This window comes from Babylonia areolata, chromosome 29 (genome assembly GCF_041734735.1).
Source record: "Babylonia areolata isolate BAREFJ2019XMU chromosome 29, ASM4173473v1, whole genome shotgun sequence".
NCBI classification, from domain to species: Eukaryota; Metazoa; Mollusca; class Gastropoda; order Neogastropoda; family Buccinidae; genus Babylonia; species Babylonia areolata.
In genome coordinates, this window is record NC_134904.1 from 8282233 (window position 1) to 8304251 (window position 22019).

The 22019-nt window shown below is 46.8% G+C and overlaps 1 protein-coding gene across 2 annotated transcripts in view; it reads right to left on the reverse strand.

The window, feature by feature from the left end:
• Positions 1-22019, reverse strand: part of LOC143274591 (uncharacterized) — a 45463-nt gene that overhangs the window by 17226 nt on the left and 6218 nt on the right. For both annotated transcript variants that reach the window (XM_076578450.1, XM_076578449.1), the window contains exons 4-13: positions 18756-20252; positions 16757-16863; positions 12470-12575; positions 10706-10807; positions 10277-10384; positions 7843-7926; positions 6993-7024; positions 4421-4478; positions 2313-2371; positions 1009-1069 (exon numbers count right to left, since the gene is read on the reverse strand). In XM_076578450.1, the coding sequence (XP_076434565.1) occupies positions 1009-1069; positions 2313-2371; positions 4421-4478; positions 6993-7024; positions 7843-7926; positions 10277-10384; positions 10706-10807; positions 12470-12575; positions 16757-16863; positions 18756-20252 (2214 nt within the window). The remainder of the gene's footprint in view (positions 1-1008; positions 1070-2312; positions 2372-4420; positions 4479-6992; positions 7025-7842; positions 7927-10276; positions 10385-10705; positions 10808-12469; positions 12576-16756; positions 16864-18755; positions 20253-22019) is intronic.

Genomic DNA, 22019 nt, shown 5'->3' on the forward strand with positions numbered 1-22019 from the left:
AATGTCCAAGGTGGGTGTGGTATGATGAGGCATGAAATGACTAGAGATGTTTGTTCACTCAATGTCCAAGGTGGGTGTGGTATGACGAGGCATGAAATGACTATAAATGTTTGTTCACTCAATGTCCAAGGTGGGTGTGGTATGACGAAGCATGAAATGACTATAAATGTTTGTTCACTCAATGTCCAAGGTGGGTGTGGTATGACGAGGCATGAAATGACTAGAAATGTTTGTTCACTCAATGTCCAAGGTGAGTGTGGTATGACGAGGCATGAAATGACTATAAATGTTTGTTCACTCAATGTCCAAGGTGGGTGTGGTATGACGAGGCATGAAATGACTATAAATGTTTGTTCACTCAATGTCCAAGGTTAGTGTGGTATGGTGAGGCATGAAATGACTAGAGATGTTTGTTCACTCAATGTCCAAGGTGGGTGTGGTATGACGAGGCATGAAATGACTATAAATGTTTGTTCACTCAATGTCCAAGGTGGGTGTGGTATGACGAGGCATGAAATGACTATAAATGTTTGTTCACTCAATGTCCAAGGTGGGTGTGGTATGACGAGGCATGAAATGACTAGAAATGTTTGTTGACTCAATGTCCAAGGTGGGTGTGGTATGACGAGGCATGAAATGACTATAAATGTTTGTTCACTCAATGTCCAAGGTCAGTGTGGTATGACGAGGCATGAAATGACTATAAATGTTTGTTCACTCAATGTCCAAGGTGGGTGTGGTATGAGGAGGCATGAAATGACTATAAATGTTTGTTCACTCAATGTCCAAGGTGGGTGTGGTATGACGAGGCATGAAATGACTAGAGATGTTTGTTCACTCAATGTCCAAGGTGGGTGTGGTATGATGAGGCATGAAATGACTATAAATGTTTGTTCACTCAATGTCCAAGGTGGGTGTGGTATGATGAGGCATGAAATGACTATAAATGTTTGTTCACTCAATGTCCAAGGTGGTGGTGGGACATGAAGGGAGAGGTGTGGCACTGACCTTGAACACATCAGGATGGCGGATGTACAAGCGCCCTCTGGTGTTGCCCAATCCCAGCGCTCTGCAACATCACACATTGACATCACGTCATCACCCAGTCAATGTCATCATCACCATTTACCATCATCATCATCACCCAGACACCATCAACGTCACCATCACCACATATCTGGGATTCGAACCCGTGGACACTCACTTCCTAGTCAAGCACCTTACAACTAGGCCAAGCTGTGTGTGTGTTTTCTTCTTCAGTTTAATGTCTATTCACTATAAGTGTTTTTAGACGGAAAGGAGTAAAGTAGTGTATAAAGGAAAGGGAATGCATGTGCATATTAGTGTAAAAAAAGAAAAAAAAAAGAAAAAAGAAAAAACGTTCATGTTATGTATCAGAGGAAAAGTATATTATAAGAAAAAGTCTAAAGAGGTTGTGGTGTGTATTGAATGAGTTGTCATGGAAAGGAGAATATGTATATGCATATCAACATGTATTAACCTACAACAATGTAAATACAAATAACAGTATTAAATATAATACATCAAAGGAGGATACCAACTGGACCTGAGTTTAAAATTTCTGAAAACATTCTAAGCAATGAATAATCATTCAAAATCTTTTCAGTGGCTAATGAAATATTGGAAGAAAAGTCATCAGCTACATCTTTTGGAAGTAACTGTCTTATGCTGTGTGTGTGTGTGTGTGTGTGTGTGTGTGTGTGTGTGTGTGTGTGTGAGCAAGTGAGTAAGTGACATGCTTGTGAGCAAGCATACAAATGCATCCTCACAGGTCTGCATGCATGGAAAAGTACATCTATCCACACCTGCAATGTCATAACAGGTGCACTCCATTGTATAACCATGACTATAACACCACACCTGCAATGTCATAACAGGTGCACTCCATTGTATAACCATGACTATAACACCACACCTGCAATGTCATAACAGGTGCACTCCATTGTATAACCATGACTATAACACCACACCTGCAATGTCATAGCAGGTGCACCCCATTGTATAACCATGACTGTAACACCACACCTGCAATGTCTGAACATATGCACTCCATTGTATAACCATGACTATAACACAACACCTGCAATGTCTGAACATACGCACTCCACTGTATAACCATGACAAAAAATCTACCACAGTCCGGCAACAATACAAGGCTACAGGGCGTTTAACCCTTTTATGTACCTAATTATATATGTCCTGTTGTATCATTTAACTCTACAGCATGCAGACATATCAGACATGATGGACAAGGTGAAGAACAGAAGCCACAGGCAGGGGACAAAACTCACTTGTTCGCTCGAGCCCCCATCACAAATAGCGTGTCAGGCTTGATTCGGTCTGGATCCCACTGAAATCAAAAACAACACATCTCACTGTGCAATCCTCAATGCAGGGTCCCACTGAAATCAACCACAGCACAACTCACTGATCACACTGTGCAGTCCTCAAGACAGGATCCCACTGAAATCAGGTACAGACAGATTGGTATTTTTGGATTACTCTTTTTTGTCACAATAGATTTCTCTGTATGAAATTCAGGCTGTTCTCCCCAGGGAGAGCCTGCCCCCCCCCCCAACCCCCCATCTTTTTTTGGGTTGTATTTTTTGTTACCTGCAGTTTTTTTATGTCTTCCTATCGAAGTGAATTTTTCTACAGAATTTTGCCAGGGACAACCCTTTCGTTGCTGTGGGTTCTTTTATGTGTGCTAAGTGCATGCTGCACATGGGACCTCTGTTTATCGTCTCACCCAAATGACTAGTGTCCAGACCACCATTCAAGGCGCTACCTCGAGTCCCTCATAACGTAGAGCCAGTGAAAACTACAGAGGACACAAGTACAAACAGATGGTGTTACCTTGGGTCTCTCATAACATAGAGTCAGTGAAAACTACACAGGACACAGGTACAGACAGGTGGTGTTACCTTGGGTCCCCTCATAACATAGAGTCAGTGAAAACTATACAGGACACAGGTACAGACAGGTGGTGTTACCTTAGGTCCCTCATAACACAGAGTCAGTGAAAACAGGACACAGGTATAGACAGGTGGTGTTACCTTAGGTCCCTCATAACACAGAGTCAGTGAAAACTACACAGGACACAGGTACAGACAGGTGATGTTACCTTGGGTCTCTCATAGCATAGTCAATGAAAATTACACAGGACACAGGTACAGACAGGTGGTGTTACCTTGGGTCTCTCATAACATAGAGTCAATGAAAACTACAAGGACACAGGTACAGACAGGTGGTGTTACCTTGGTCCCTCATAAGATAGAGCCAGTGAAAACTACACAGGACACAGGTACAGACAGGTGGTGTTACCTTGGGTCCCCTCATAACATAAGAGTCAGTGAAAACTACACAGGACACAGGTACAGGCAGGTGGTGTTACCTTGGGTCTCTCATAACACAGAGTCAGTGAAAACTACACAGGACACAGGTACAGACAGGTGGTGTTACCTTAGGTCCCTCATAACACAGAGTCAGTGAAAACTACACAGGTACAGACAGGTGGTGTTACCATGGGTCCCCTCATAAGATAGAGCCAGTGAAAACTACACAGGACACAGGTACAGACAGGTGGTGTTACCTTGGGTCCCTCATAACATAGTCAGTGAAAACTACACAGGACACAGGTACAGACAGGTGATGTTACCTTGGGTCCCCTCATAAGACAGAGCCAGTGAAAACTACACAGGACACAGGTACAGACAGGTGATGTTACCTTGGTCCCTCATAAGATAGAGCCAGTGAAAACTACACAGGACACAGGTACAGACGGGTGGTGTTACCATGGGTCCCCTCATAAGATAGAGCCAGTGAAAACTACACAGGACACAGGTACAGACAGGTGGTGTTACCTTGGGTTCCTCATAACATAGAGTCAATGAAAACTATACAGGACACAGGTACAGACAGGTGGTGTTACCTTAGGTCCCTCATAACACAGTCAGTGAAAACTACACAGGACACAGGTACAGACAGGTGGTGTTACCTTGGGTCCCTCATAACACAGAGTCAGTGAAAACTACACAGGACACAGGTACAGACAGGTGGTGTTACCTTGGGTCCCTCATAACATAGAGTCAGTGAAAACTACACAGGACACAGGTACAGACAGGTGGTGTTACCTTGGGTCCCTCATAACATAGAGTCAGTGAAAACTACACAGGACACAGGTACAGACAGGTGGTGTTACCTTAGGTCCCTCATAACACAGAGTCAGTGAAAACTACACAGGTACAGACAGGTGGTGTTACCATGGGTCCCCTCATAAGATAGAGCCAGTGAAAACTACACAGGACACAGGTACAGACAGGTGGTGTTACCTTGGGTCCCTCATAACATAGAGTCAGTGAAAACTACACAGGACACAGGTACAGACAGGTGGTGTTACCTTGGGTCCCTCCCGCACACTGTCTTGCTTCACCACTGGCTTCAGGGGTGTGCTGCGTCTGCACACCGCAACATCAACACATCAACACTGGGAGGTAGGGGGACCTTTAACTGAGGGAAGGAGGCAGACCTGGGGACCTTAAACTGAGGGAAGGAGGAAGGAAGGGGGCCTTAAACTGAGGGGAGGAGGAAGGAGGGGGACCAGAGGGGGACCTTAAACTGAGGGAAGGAGGAAGGAAGGGGGCCTTAAACTGAGGGGAGGAGATAGACCTGGGGACCTTAAACTGAGGGAAGGAGGAAGGAGGGGGACCTTAAACTGAGGGAAGGAGGGGGACCTTAAACTGAGGGAAGGAGGAAGGAGCGGGACCTTAAACTGAGGGAAGGAGGAAGGAGGGGGACCTTAAACTGAGGGAAGGAGGAAAGAGGGGGACCTTAAACTGAGGGAAGGAGGAAGGAGGGGGACCTTAAACTGAGGGAAGGAGGCAGACCTGGGGACCTTAAACTGAGGGAAGGAGGAAGGAGGGGGACCTTAAACTGAGGGAAGGAGGAAGGAGGGGGACCTTAAACTGAGGGAAGGAGGAAGGAGAGGGGACCTTAAACTGAGAGAAGGAGGAAGGAGGGGGATCTTAAACTGAGGGAAGGAGGAAGGAGGGGGACCGGAGGGGGACCTTAAACTGAGGGAAGGAGGAAGGAGGGGGACCTTAAACTGAGGGAAGGAGGGAGGAGGGGGACCTTAAACTGAGGGAAGGAGGCAGACCTGGGGACCTTAAACTGAGGGAAGGAGGGAGGAGGGGGACCTTAAACTGAGGGAAGGAAGGGGACCTTTAACTGAGGGAAGGAGGAAGGAGAGGGATAGGGAGGAGGGGGACCTTAAACTGAGGGAAGGAGGAAGGAGAGGGATAGGGACGAGGGGGACCTTAAACTGAGGGAAGGAGGGAGGAGGGGGACCTTAAACTGAGGGAAGGAGGAAGGAGGGGAAGGAGGGGGACCTTAAACTGAGGGAAGGAGGAAGGAGGGGAAGGAGGGGGACCTTAAACTGAGGGAAGGAGGGGGACCTTAAACTGAGGGAAGGAGGAAGGAGGGGGACCTTGAACTGAGGGAAGGAGGGAGGAGGGGGACCTTAAACTGAGGGAAGGAGGAAAGAGAGGGGACCTTAAACTGAGGGAAGGAGGGGGACCTTAAACTGAGGGAAGGAGTGAGGAGGGGGACCTTAAACTGAGGGAAGGAGGAAGGAGAGGGACCTTAAACTGAGGGAAGGAGGAAGGAGGGGGACCTTAAACTGAGGGAAGGAGGAAGGAGAGGGATCTTAAACTGAGGGAAGGAGGAAGGAGGGGGACCTTAAACTGAGGGAAGGAGGAAAGAGAGGGGACCTTAAACTGAGAGAAGGAGGAAGGAGGGGGATCTTAAACTGAGGGAAGGAGGAAGGAGGGGGACCGGAGGGGGACCTTAAACTGAGGGAAGGAGGAAGGAGGGGGACCTTAAACAGGGAAGGAGGAAGGAGGGGGACCTTAAACTGAGGGAAGGAGGAAAGAGAGGGGACCTTAAACTGAGGGAAGGAGGGGGACCTTAAACTGAGGGAAGGAGGAAGGAGGGGGACCGGAGGGGGACCTTAAACTGAGGGAAGGAGGGAGGAGGGGGACCTTAAACTGAGGGAAGGAGGAAAGAGAGGGGACCTTAAACTGAGGGAAGGAGGAAGGAGGGGGACCTTAAACTGAGGGAAGGAGGAAGGAGGGGGACCTTAAACTGAGGGAAGGAGGGGGACCTTAAACTGAGGGAAGGAGGAAAGAGAGGGGACCTTAAACTGAGGGAAGGAGGGGGACCTTAAACTGAGGGAAGGAGGAAGGAGGGGGACCTTAAACTGAGGGAAGGAGGGGGACCTTAAACTGAGGGAAGGAGGAAAGAGAGGGGACCTTAAACCGAGGGAAGGAGGAAGGAGGGGGACCTTAAACTGAGGGAAAGAGGGGGACCTGGCCTTTAACTGAGGAAGAAGGGAAGGGACCTTAAATTGAGGGAAGGAGGGGTGGGGACCTTGAGGGAAGGAGGGTGGTGGGGACCTTAAACTGAGGGAAGGAGGTGTGGGGACCTTGACGGAAGGAGTGGGGTGGGGACCTTAAACTGAGGGAAGGAGGGGAACCTTTAACTGATGAAGAAGGGGGACCTTTAACTGAGGGAAGGTGTGGGACTTACAGTGAGGGAAGGACAAACGTAAAACATACACCAAACTCTAAAATGTGAAAAGTGGTTGTCCATTTATCTAAGTGCAAACAGATGATAAATTGTCCATCACAGGAACAACATGTGCAGACAGAGGTTAAAGGACAGGTTTAAAGCAAACTGGATGGGGGTGGGGATAAACAGAAAGAATGAAGTAAAAGAAACATATGCATTTTTGCATGCACATTCACACGCTTAACATACACTTAAAACACACACTCACACTTAGCACACACAACACACTTAACACACAAACACACACACAACACATTCACTCTCTCTCACACACACACACACACACTACACACCCTCTCACACACACACACTCACAAAAGATGGGGGAAAAACTCCAAACTTACCCTGAAGAATTCAGTGGAGGCCGTCCTTTCCTCTGAAACACACAACATCAGCCGTCAGCACCAGACACTTCAGAAAGCAAGACACCTCACCAAAGTTGCTGTTCTTCTACAATTATGTTTAATCACCATGACCCACTGGTGCAGGTCTGATTCCTGTCATGTAATTCGCTCAGGCACAGAAATCAAAAAGTTGCTGCAGGCAGCAAGTGACCTCCCTTGGAATATTACCTCCCTTCTGTGTGCTCATGCAGCACCCTTTATTCTGGCAGCATGAAAAATGGTTGACAACAATGCTCCTGGAGGAATTTTTCTGGTAGCCTGAATAATGGTTGACAACAACGTTCCTAGTGGACTTTTCTGGCAGCCTGAATAATGGTTGACATCTTTCCCGACTTTCCCATTCAAGCTTCAAAGTGGTCCTCTTCACTGACCAAATCACTTTCACACCACACCCATCCTCCATAAAAACCAACCACCAATAACTAAACAGACTCACTGACCAAATCACTTTCACTCCACACCCATCCTCCATAAAAACCAAACCACCAATAGCTAAACAGACTCACAGACACCAAACATGCGAACTAACATTTCGACTGTCCATCTTAATAGTAATGGGTTGCTGTTCTGGTGGTGTCAGTGAATGTAATAACACACGGTTCCAACACACGTGACCAAGCAAAATACCTGACTTTTTTTTTTTCCAAACCAGACTGCAAATTAAAGAAAAAAAAAAAAAAAAAAAGTGTCTCACCATGTGGGTTTTTCCTGACCTGCCAGTTCTGCCACCCCCTGACCCCTGACCTTTTCTCACCCCACTAACTGTGGATGTTTTGTGGGGCACACTCACCCGGGGAATTTTTTTGGGCAGTCCACCATCACTGCCCCTTTCAGAGTCGCTGTCTGACGCCCTCAACCGTTTGGATGTGGGAGTCTGCACAAAGCAACACACACAAACACCTGTTTTACTGCAATTCAAAGTCAATACATGAAACATTTTGCTGCTGTGCTTTATTACTAACAGAAAAATGAATATTTTTTGTAAGAAACACAGAGGCCAAAATATAAAACTTAAACAAACCTGATTCCTTTCTTTTTAAAAAAGACTTCTGTCTCACTGAACCCTGCTTGGGTATCAAAATCTGTTTTATCAAAACTGTTTCCATATTCATATATATATATATATATGTGTGTGTGTGTGTGTGTGTGTGTGTGTGTATAAACCTCAAGCAAATGGAACTAACTTCTACAGTATTTCTGGCTGTGTCCACATGTGTAAATTTGAAAGAAATGCTGTAAAGTCGGCAAAGTTGATTGGGTTAAGTGTTTAAAAAAAAAAAAGCTTCTTTTTTTTTTCAGATTGTTCAAAACATTTAAAAGGAAATTCTGTTCCTAAAATTATGTTTAATCTTTCATACTTACCACGACCCACTTGCACAAACTCTGGTAGGGGTCTGATTTCCTGTCCTGTGAAAACTACTACCCCACTGAAGGGGAGAAAACTAAAGTGTATATCTCCCCTATAGATGCGTGCCTGTCCCGAGCTCTCTTCTTCTGGTAGCTACCTTCTATCCCAGACCTGTGCATCCAAGCGGCTGAGACTTTTTTTGTATTTTCTTTTGGTCTATCCTTTCTTGGACATTCTTGCGTTACATACTGTCATGTTTTTGAACAGGTCACAGAACATCTAAAAGCTGTGCAAGCCCTGTACACACAGACCAAGACACTACAGAGGGAGGGAGGGAGGAAGGGAGGGAGGTGGGCTGACCAGTGACACCTGAGCCAGGTACACACAGACCAAGTCACTACAGAGGGAGGGAGCAGGGCTGACCAGTGACACCTGAGCCCTGTACACACAGACAACACACTACAGAGGGAGAGAGGGAGGGAGCACGGCTGACCAGCGATACCTGAGCCCTCTACACACAGACCAAGACACTACAGAGGGAGGGAGGGAAGGAGCACGGCTGACCAGCGATACCTGAGCCCTCTACACACAGACCAAGACACTACAGAGGGACGGAGGTAGGAAGGGAGGGAGGGAGCAGAACTGACCAGTGACACCTGAACCCTGTACACACAGACCAAGTCACTACAGAGGGAGGGAGGGAGCATGGCTGACCAGTGACACCTGAGCCCGGTACACACAGACCAACACACTACAGGAGGGAGCAGAACTGACCAGTGACACCTGAACCCTGTACACACAGACCAAGTCACTACAGAGGGAGGGAGGGAGCATGGCTGACCAGTGACACCTGAGCCCGGTACACACAGACCAACACACTACAGAAGGAGGGAGCAGAACTGACCAGTGACACCTGAACCCTGTACACACAGACCAAGTCACTACAGAGGGAGGGAGGGAGCATGGCTGACCAGTGACACCTGAGCCCGGTACACACAGACCAACACACTACAGAAGGAGGGAGCAGAACTGACCAGTGACACCTGAACCCTGTACACACAGACCAAGTCACTACAGAGGGAGGGAGGGAGCATGGCTGACCAGTGACAACTGAGCCCGATACACACAGACTAACACACTACAGAGGGAGGGAGCAGAACTGACCAGTGACACCTGAGCCCTGTACACACAGACCAAGTCACTACAGAGGGAGGGAGGGAGGTGGGCTGACCAGTGACACCTGAACTCTGTACACACAGACCAAGTCACTACAGAGGGGAGGGAGCAGGGCTGACCAGTGACACCTGAGCCAGGTACACACAGACCAACACACTACAGAGGGAGGGAGGGAGGGAGCAGGGCTGACCAGTGACACCTGAACTCTGTACACACAGACCAAGTCACTACAGAGGGGAGGGAGCAGGGCTGACCAGTGACACCTGAACTCTGTACACACAGACCAAGACACTACAGAGGGAGGGAGGGAGCATGGCTGACCAGTGACACCTGAGCCATGTACACACAGACAACACACTACAGAGGGAGGGAGGGAGGGAGCACGGCTGACCAGTGACACCTGAGCCCTGTACACACAGACCAACACACTACAGAGGGAGGGATGGAGGGAGGTGGGCTGACCAGTGACACCTGAGCCCTGTACACACAGACCAAGACACTACAGAGGGAGGGAGGGAAGGGAGGGAGGGAGGGAGCAGGGCTGACCAGTGACACCTGAGCCCTGTACACACAGACCAAGACACTACAGAGGGACGGAGGTAGGAAGGGACGGAGGGAGCAGAACTGACCAGTGACACCTGAACCATGTACACACAGACCAAGAAATTACAGAGGGAGGGACGTAAGAAACAGAACTTACCGGTGACACCCGCTTGCCGTTGACACTGCCGCTGTCGGACACGTTGTCCGGGAAGTCCGTCACAGGGGTCAGACTTCGCCGCCCCTCCAGACTGTACATCCTCTTGGCCTGAACCACACACAGCATGGTGTTATACACACACACACAGCGTAATGATACACGCACACACAGCACTGCTATCAAGAAAAAGAAACACTGGTTAAATTCCACTCTGTGGTGTGTGGTGGTCACAAAACAAACGAACTGCTGTCATTTTTAAAACAACAAAAAACCAACAACAAAAAACAACAAAAATAACTACACTGCTGTCCCTTAGTTTTGTTAGTGTTCAGCAGATCTCACACGCAAGAAAACAATTTTTTTGAAAAATCAAGAATAAGAAATAAAAAAAAACAAACAAAAATAACGGTGTCCAGGATTCAAACCCACCTCCTCCAAGATCTGGCGACACACGGTGTTCATGTGTTCCTCACTGACCGCGTCAGCCCCGTTGTTCAGCCGGATGTTCTCAGCAGCCGGCTTCACAAATTTCTGTCAACAGTTTGTCATTCACTTGCAACTAGTTTTAAGGAGTCAATGTATGCACATTGGCCAATATATCGGCTATCTGCTTCTGTGCCTATCTTTTTTTTATTAATTTTTAATTTTTTAAAATTTTTTTTTAGAGCATTCTTATTCAACTTCCCTCATTAAAAAACATAATTTGTTTCTTTATTCTCTCTCACTATCTCTCTCTCTCTCATGCACACATGTTCATGTGGGGCTGTGGCCTTGAATGAATAAATTATCTCAGTCTCTGTCTCTCTCTCTCTCATGCACACACCCATACAATGTGATACACCCACCTGCATGCATACAGTTTCAGTTTCAAGGAAGTTTCAAAGCATGCAGACTGATCCATACACAACTACATCACATTGGTTTTAAACATAAAAAGAGGCAGATGCCTGACTTCCACATAAACCCAAAGTGCTGGTCAGACTATCAGAGTCCATCCTAGCTTTGTATCATAACATGAATAAAATCAAATACTCTGACAATACTACATTTCAATAAGAGTCTATCCTAGCCTTGTATCATGAAACATTGACAAAATCAAAACTGACAATACTCCATTTCAATTATAATAAGTCTTTCCTAGCTTTGTATCATAAAACATTAACAAAATCAAATACTCTGACAGTACTCCATTTCAAAAAGAACATTTCTTTTCAGTAAGTATATAAGTAAATCAACAGATATATATATATATACTCACACACATACAAATCACTGTTTCTAATTGTTTAGGTACAGCATGCATATTTCAGCACAAAACTGCAGCAGATGTTCATTCATAAAAAAAACAAAACAAAAAAAACAAAAACAAAAAAACAACAGCAAAAAACAACAAACAACAACAACAACAAAAAAAAAAACCCACCATGTAAGAACATTAACTGACAATCACACAGACATACATCCACAAAAATTATATCCATTCTGACCACAACACATACACGTTTCTTCATTCCTAGTGTCAGTGATCATATAACTTAGAGAAGTGACCATGACACACATACATGTTTCTTCATTTTATAGTGTCAGTGGTCACATAACTTTGAGAACTGGCACATACATGTTTCTTCATTTTATTGTGTCAGTGGTCAAATAAATTTGAGAACTGACCATGGCACACACAATGTTTCTTCATTTTATAGTGTCAGTGGTCATATAACTTAGAGAACTGACCATGACACACACGTTTCTTCATTTCTAGAGTCAGTGATCACATAACGTGGAATACTCTTAGCACTGAAAACAACATCAGATTACAGAAACTTTATAATCTTGAACATGAGAGAATCATTTGGGGTGCATGTTATGAGAATCCCATTCATTCAATATGAATACATCAAAGACAAAATGTTAAAATGCTGAGTTGATGTACACCTGATATCAACAATCACAACCATACATCCTTTATTCTAAATAGAAAAAAAAAGAAAATACAGTGTACAATACATATGTACAATCATCAACTCAAATCAAATTTTGGTGCTTAAAGCCTCGCTGGACATACAATCTTAGCCACACACACACACATACACACACAGAGACAAATACACACACTCATAACCTAGTAGCAGACCAAAATGAAAAAAAAAAAGGAGAGAGAACCTCCCCGCCCCCCCAATAAGTCAGTCCACTCACGTCCATGTATTTTCGCACTATCTGATCAACCTCCTCGTTGATTTTCTTCTGGATATTTTGTCGTACCAAGTCCAAAGACTTGGCAGGACTCATGATCACTCCTGCCCTGCAACAATGTAAAGCACAAAAAACGTTCATCTCAAAACTAAGCACCACATTTCATGCACCTTTTACAACAAGATACCTTCATAACAAAACTAAACACCACATTCCATACACTTTTTGCTACAACATACCTTCATAGCAAAACTAAACACCAATTTTTCATACACCTTTTTCTACAAGATACCTTCATAACAAAACTAAACACCACATTTTCATGTACCTTTTTCAACAAAATACACATAATAACAGAATTAAGCACCACATTTCAAACACTTTTTTCTACAAAATACCTTCATAACAAAACTAGACACCACATTTTCATGTACCTTTAAGGTAAGATGAGATGAGATAAAAGAAATTTTATAAATCTCATTAAAAGAAATTACATCAGGTGCGTAGACAATTACCCAACACAAAACATTAAACATGACATAATCAAAAAAGATTCTTGACGTTCATATAAAAAGTACAGTATATATTCACTTAATCAAAATGTAATTAATCAATATTGTAAACATACTGAAACACACTAAGGTTAACACTGCTTGTATCATATTGCACATACATTAAGATAAGATAAGAATGATTTTATTATCTCATAAAGGGAAATTACACCAGGTGTGGTAGTGCACACAAACGCGCATGTGCGCTCTCTCTCACACACACACATACACAAACACTGATGCACAAAATAATAAAAATGCCCTAACTGAGCAGGGACAGCAAACATAAGTTTTTCATAAAAAACAACAAGCAAACAAACAAACCAACAAAACAAAAAATCACAATATTTGCTTAAAAATGTAAACTGATAATCATTAAATAGTAATTATCAGTATCAGCATATTGAAAGAAAGACATTCGTCCTGCACACTGTCACACATTATCAAGCAAATAATATCTAAGAAATTTAAACAAAGTGCAACCTATTATGCTTGTACTTTCACATGTACTCGGATGTGAGCACAGGCACACACACACACACTTACACACACACACACACACAATTTTTTTCTAAAAACCTCCACAAGAAACAACATACACGATAAAACTAAGCATCACATGTCATACACCTTTTTCCACAAGATATGTTCTTAGCAAAACACCACATTTCATATGCCATTTCTACATTATAAGTGGGAAGAGATGACAAGATGGAGGACCTACTTTGCTAGCTGTATGGCCACACTAAGGTGAAGGGCCTACTTTACTGGCTGCATAGCCACACTAAGGGGAGACAACAAGGTGAAGGACCTACTTTACTGGCTGCATAGCCACACTAAGGGGAGACAACAAGGTGAATGACCTACTTTACTGGCTGCATAGCCACACTAAGGGGAGACAACAAGATGGAGGACCTACTTTACTGGCTGCATGGCCACACTAAGGGAAGACCACAGGGTGGAGGTGGGACCTACTTTACTGGCTGCATGGCCACACTAAGGGGAGACAACAGGGTGGAGGGCCTACTTTACTGGCTGCATGGCCACACTAAGGGGAGACAACAAGGTGAAGGGCCTACTTTACTGGCTGCATGGCCACACTAAGGGGAGACAACAAGGTGAAGGGCCTACTTTACTGGCTGCATGGCCACACTAAGGGAAGACAACAGGGTGGAGGTGGGACCCACTTTGCTGGCTGCATGGCCACACTAAGGGAAGACAACAAGGTGGAGGTGGGACCTACTTTACTGGCTGCATGGCCACACTAAGGGAAGACAACAAGGTGGAGGTGGGACCTACTTTACTGGCTGCATGGCCACACTAAGGGGAGACAACAAGGTGAAGGACCTACTTTACTGGCTGCATGGCCACACTAAGGGGAGACAACAGGGTGGAGGGCCTACTTTACTGGCTGCATGGCCACACTAAGGGGAGACAACAAGGTGAAGGACCTACTTTACTGGCTGCATGGCCACACTAAGGGGAGACAACAAGGTGAAGGACCTACTTTACTGGCTGCATGGCCACACTAAGGGGAGACAACAGAGTGGAGGACCTACTTTACTGGCTGCATGGCCACACTATGGGGAGACAACAGGGTGGAGGACCTACTTTACTGGCTGGATGACCACACTAAGGGGAGACAACAAGGTGAAGGACCTACTTTACTTGCTGCATGGCCACACTAAGGGGAGACAACAAGATGGAGGACCTACTTTACTTGCTGCATGGCCACACTAAGGGGAGACAACAAGATGGAGGACCTACTTTACTGGCTGCATGGCCACACTAAGGGGAGACAACAAGATGGAGGACCTACTTTACTGGCTGCATGGCCACACTAAGGGGAGACGAGGTGAAGGACCTACTTTACTGGCTGCATGGCCACACTAAGGGGAGACAACAAGGTGAAGGACCTACTTTACTGGCTGCATGGCCACACTAAGGGGAGACAACAAGATGGAGGACCTACTTTACTGGCTGCATGGCCACACTAAGGGGAGACAACAAGATGGAGGACCTACTTTACTGGCTGCATGGCCACACTAAGGGGAGACAACAAGGTGAAGGACCTACTTTACTGGCTGCATGGCCACACTAAGGGGAGACAACAAGATGGAGGACCTACTTTACTGGCTGCATGGCCACACTAAGGGGAGACGAGGTGAAGGACCTACTTTACTGGCTGCATGGCCACACTAAGGGGAGACAACAAGGTGAAGGACCTACTTTACTGGCTGCATAGCCACACTAAGGGGAGACAACAAGGTGAAGGACCTACTTTACTGGCTGCATAGCCACACTAAGGGGAGACAACAAGGTGAAGGACCTACTTTACTGGCTGCATAGCCACACTATGGGGAGACAACAAGGTGAAGGGCCTACTTTACTGGCTGCATGGCCACACTAAGGGGAGACAACAAGGTGAAGGGCCTACTTTACTGGCTGCATAGCCACACTAAGGGGAGACAACAGGGTGGAGGTGGGACCTACTTTGCTAGCTGTATGGCCACACTAAGGTGAAGGGCCTACTTTACTGGCTGCATGGCCACACTAGGGGGAGACAACAAGGTGAAGGACCTAATTTCCTGGCTGCATGGCCACGCTAAGGGAAGACAACAAGGTGAATGACCTACTTTACTGGCTGCATGGCCACACTAAGGGGAGACAACAAGATGGAGGACCTAATTTCCTGGCTGCATGGCCACGCTAAGGGAAGACAACAAGGTGAAGGACCTAATTTCCTGGGTGCATGGCCACGCTAAGGGAAGACAACAAGGTGAAGGACCTACTTTCCTGACTGCATGGCCACACTAAGGGGAGACAAGGTGGAGGTAGGACCTACTTTACTGGCTGCATGGCCACACTAAGGGAAGACAACAAGGTGGAGGTGGGACCCACTTTGCTGGCTGCATGGCCACACTAAGGGAAGACAACAAGGTGGAGGTGGGACCTACTTTACTGGCTGCATGGCCACACTAAGGGAAGACAAGGTGGAGGTGGGACCTACTTTACTGGCTGCATGGCCACACTAAGGGAAGACAACAGGGTGGAGGTGGGACCCACTTTGCTGGCTGCATGGCCACACTAAGGGAAGACAACAGGGTGGAGGTGGGACCCACTTTGCTGGCTGCATGGCCACACTAAGGGAAGACCACAGGGTGGAGGTGGGACCCACTTTACTGGCTGCCCGGCCACACTAAGGGGAGACAACAAGGTGGAGGTGGGACCTACTTTACTGGCTGCATGGCCACACTAAGGGGAGACAACAAGGTGGAGGTGGGACCTACTTTACTGGCTGCATGGCCACACTAAGGGAAGACAACAAGGTGGAGGTGGGACCTACTTTACTGGCTGCATGGCCACACTAAGGGAAGACCACAGGGTGGAGGTGGGACCTACTTTACTGGCTGCACAGCCACACTAAGGGAAGACAAGGTGGAGGTGGGACCCACTTTGCTGGCTGCACAGCCACACTAAGGGAAGACCACAGGGTGGAGGTGGGACCTACTTTACTGGCTGCATGGCCACACTAAGGGAAGACCACAGGGTGGAGGTGGGACCTACTTTACTGGCTGCACGGCCACACTAAGGGGAGACAACAAGGTGGAGGTGGGACCCAGTTTACTGGCTGCATGGCAACACTAAGGGAAGCAATAAAGTGGAGGTGGGATCTTCTTTGCTAGCTGCATAGTCACACTAAGAGGAGACAATAAGGTGGAGTGAAGGTGGGACCTACTTTGCTCGCTGCATGGCCACAGACTGGGAGCGGTAGGCTGAGCGGTAGGCCGTCGTCATGGAGGGGAAGTTGTTCAGGTTGCGTAGGCGCTGGTTGAAAGGACTCATCTGCATACAGCACACACATGTAAGGGACATAGGAAAACATCACACACACAGAGGCACACTTGCAAACCACCACTATCTGCACACATCACATACTTTCAGATACACTTGATGACAAACACTGACACTAATGCTGCTCTGCGGTCATCAAAAAAGGAACCCCGCACCCCCTCCTGAACCATTCCGCCACCTAAAATCACATTTAACATGGTCACTGTGACCCACTGGTACAGACACCTGCAGGGGTTTCATTCCTGTCCAATGCAGAAAAAGTAACTTTGGCTCTAGCAGCCTCCCTTGAGAATATTATACATATCAAACTTACTGTACTTTTCGGCCAACAAGGCACTGCAGCGCATAACGTGCACACCCTGGCTTTAAAGAAAATCCTAATTAGGGTGCAGACAAGACTCATGTAGTGCATACAGCACATTTGCTGTAAAGTGAAAGTTCTCCATATGGCACTACTGACACCAGATGTTGTTTTCTGAGTAGCGAAGTCATCTTCCGAAAACTGGGTCAGAATCTGACTTGTTTTCGTCAACATGTTAACTTGGCTCTGTTACATCGTTCATCTGCTCTATTATACTTATAGATCTGCCTTTTTTTCCTTTCTTTTCAAAACATACATTTTACAATTCTGAAGCTTTCAGTCGAATGTACACTGTCTTAAAGCCCCAGTTCATTACTTGTTTGAGCAGACCCAGTCTGCTAGCCATGCTTTCAGTCCCATCCGCCATTTCGCTTTCAATTTCGCATTAAGTTCAGTTTTCTGATTTCTCTACTTTCACACCATAAATTTATCCCCAACTCAGATACTGCTCTTTTTTCATGGCTGAAGGGCAAACTATTTTGAGTAATATGCGATTTGGTTTCAATTTAATACAATGAACATGAACCATGTCAAACTAAACCGTGGTAAGAATGAACTTCTGAAGTGTACCTGTTCAGTGTGATAATTTGCATTTACTGATATCAACAATGTTATCTTATGCTGAGTTTGTTCTGACAAGTGGCAATATGTAGCTATCAGATTTCGTTTTCAGACACAGACATGGCGCACAAAACAGTTATGATGCAGGGGTCAGATATGAGTAAAAAATCTAACGCTTTGTAGGCTGTTAAGTACGGAACACATACAAACACGCAATGAGTACATGAAGTGATAACACACACGCACACACAGTGAGCACATCAAATGATCACACACACACTATGAGCACATAAAAATAATCACACAATCACACACACAGTGAGCACATAAAATCATCACACAAACACACACACACACACAAAGAGCACATTAAGTTGACTAACTGATAAAGTTATTACACACACACAAACACACACACAATGAGCACATTAAATGATCATATACACGCAATGACTGAATGAGCACATAAAGTGATCACACAAACACACACACAGTGAGAACATGAAGTGATCACACACACACACATACACAATAACAATAAGCACAGGAGGTGATCACACACACACAAACACACAATGAACATATAATAAAGTGATTTCACACACACACACACATACACACACACAATGAGCATACAGATCATGCACACACACACACACACACTCACACACACACTGAACACAAAAAGTAATCACACAATACACACACAAACACACAATGAGCTTATAATGAAGTGATCATACACACACACACACACTGAACACAAAGTGATCACACAATGCACACACACAAACACACAATGAGCATATAATGTAGTGATCACACAAACACACACACACACTGAACACATAAAGTGATCACACACATCCACTGTACACCCAAAAACAAGCACACATGATAAACACACACACACACTAGGCTAATGAAACATTTCATAACCTCAGCTGCCATCTTCCCTTACCAGCTGTTCCTTGATGTCGCCAGGCGTGGCAGCGTCCACATGGTTGAAGCCCTCCATGTTGGTCAGCAGTGCTGCTTCAGACTTGACCGACACAGCGCCCTCTGGGGTCAGGCGGGGCATCTCCTCCGACCTTCTGTCCAGCTGGGAAAGGTCGGACACCTTGCGCAGATGGGAGACGTCCGACACAGACTTGTGGGAGGAGGAGGGAAAGTGGGGGTGTGGCCTGTGAAGCTCAGTGGACCCCGCCCCCCCTTTCCCCGGCTGGTCAGCGTCCTGTCCGATCAGGGAGTAGGCACGACCCTTGTCCTGGGCGTCGTGCACTTTGACCCCTGATGTGGGGAAGGTGAAGGGGTTGACATGGGAGGAGGGAGGGCGTGAGGGGGGCGGGTGGTGGTGGTGGTAGGGTGGAGGGGGATCCGGAGGCCCCAGGACGGGGATGAAGTCCTTGATGACGGGGCCTGCCTTGGAGGTCTGGGAGGTGACGGTCTGGGCAGGGGGGCTGTGCTGGGAGCGGTGGTGGTGTGGCTGATACTGGGCACACATCACCACCGATGCCGACGGGCATGCCGACGAACCCCCCGCACTGACGCTGACGGCGGTGGGCTGGACCTGCGTGGTGCTGAGGGGGACGCCAGACAGGCTCTGCTGGCTGCCGGAGGACACGCAGCTCACCGCGCTGCTGCTCACAGGGGGTCTGGTGAGGGCAGAAGGGGCTGAAGATGATGCATGGGGGAGGGAAGAGGAGGAAGCAGGCTGGTGCAGGTGGGTGTGGGGGTGGGGGTGGCTGGAGGGCACGGAGATGGGCTTGCTGCTGTGGGCAGGGGTGGGCAGCGACACAGGCCACTTGTGCCGGGGGCCTGCCTGGCTGAGGGCCGCTGTGGACAGGGGAGAGAACGAGGACGACGACAGCGTGCTGCAGGTCCGACCCAAAGCCCGTGCCTCCATCAGGGCGACGGGGTCGCTGACCATCTGACTTCTGGTGGACCCCACCTGCCCGCTGACAGGGGACACAACCACACGACCCACTGCCCCGTCCACAACCTTAACGCCTTCCTCACGTCTGTGGGGCTGACTGTCCTCCACCTTCGCCCCCTCCTCCCCTTTCCCTTTGGTCTGTGCTCCGTGACTGGTGTAGCGTCGCAGTTCTGTCCCTGTGCCCACAGACATCACGTGGGAGTTCTTGGCGCCGCGGATGGTGAGTGGTGAGGCGGCGCCCGACATGTTGACAGCAATGGTTGTCAGCTGGATGCTGGGAACTGATGGTGCTGCCGCCACTCGGCCACTGTGTGCAACATGAGTCTGCGGGGTGCCAGACCCTGACCGGTTGTGTGGAGAGCTCTGGCTGGTGGGTACCATTGATCCTGGTCTGCTGTGAGAGTTGAAGGTGGTGGTGGTGGTGGTGGTGGTGGGGGTAGTGGTGGTGGTGGTAGTGGTGGTGGAGGTGAGAGTGGCCGCCAGCAGGTGTTGCTGCACCAGCCCCATCTGCTGCAGAGGGATCTGTCACATTGCACACAGCATCATGTCAGCGTCACAGTGTGAGTAACTTGCAATTACTTTACCCATCACACAGCGTCAGGTCAGCGTCTCTAAGAATAACTTCCACTTACTTTACCCATCACACATCATCAAGTCAGCAATACCATGAATAACTTACTTTACCCATCACACAGTGTCAAGTCAGCAATACCATGAATAACTTACTTTACCCATCACACAGCATCAAGTCAGCATTACCATAAATAACTTACTTTACCCATCACACAGCGTCAAGTCAGCATCACTGTGAATAACTTACTTTACCCATCACACAGCGTCAAGTTAGCATTACTGTGAATAACTTACTTTACCCATCACACGGCGTCAAGTCAGCATCACTGTGAATAACTTACTTTACCCATCACACAGCGTCAAGTCAGCATCACTGTGAATAACTTACTTTACCCATCACACAGCGTCAAGTCAGCATTACCATGAATAACTTACTTTACCCATCACACAGTGTCAAGTCAGCATTACCATGAATAACTTACTTTACCCATCACACAGTGTCAAGTCAGCATTACCGAGAATAACTTACTTTACCCATCACACAGCGTCAAGTCAGCATTACCGTGAATAACTTACTTTACCCATCACACAGCGTCAAGTCAGCATTACCGTGAATAACTTACTTTACCCATCACACAGCGTCAAGTCAGCATTACCGAGAATAACTTACTTTACCCATCACACAGCGTCAAGTCAGCATTACCGAGAATAACTTACTTTACCCATCACACAGCGTCAAGTCAGCATTACTGTGAATAACTTACTTTACCCATCACACAGCGTCAAGTCAGCATCACTGTGAATAACTTACTTTACCCATCACACAGCGTCAAGTCAGCATCACTGTGAATAACTTACTTTACCCATCACACAGCGTCAAATCAGCATCACTTAATTATTTACTTTATCCATCACACAGCGTCAAGTCAGCATCACTGTGAATAACTTACTTTACCCATCACACAGCGTCAAATCAGCATCACTGTGAATAACTTACTTTACCCATCACACAGCGTCAAGTCAGCATTACCGTGAATAACTTACTTTACCCATCACACAGCATCAAGTCAGCATTACTGTGAATAACTTACTTCACCCATCACACAGCATCAAGTCAGCATCACTGTGAATAACTTACTTTACCCATCACACAGCGTCAAATCAGCATCACTGAATTACTTACTTTACCCATCACACAGCATCAAGTCAGCGTCACTGTGTGAATAAAAACTTACTTCACCCCTCATGCAATGTCAAGTAAGTGTCCAGTTTGAATAACAACTTACTTCACCCCTCACACAGTCTCAAGTCAATGTCCAGTGTGAATAACAACTTGCTTCACCCCTCATGCAGTGTCAAGTCAGTGTCCAGTGTGAATAACAACTTACTTCACCCCTCACACAGTGTCAAGCTGTGTCCAGTGTGAATAACAACTTACTTCACCCCTCATGCAGTCTCAAGTCAGTGTCCAGTGTGAATAACTTGAACATACTTTACCCATCACCCATTTCAAGCATGAAGTCAACTGGTGGAGCACATGTTCCCACCCTGACAAGTCCAGTGAGTCAGGCCTTTCAGGGAGAGGAGGGTGAGTGTAGGGGCCAAACAAAAGGAAGTGATCACAGGCAGCATGAAGTACTGCTGTCTACCATGTGGAGGGGTGGGGTGGGGGGTGGGGGGTGAGTGTGGGGACAGTCTATCTATGACCAAACAAAA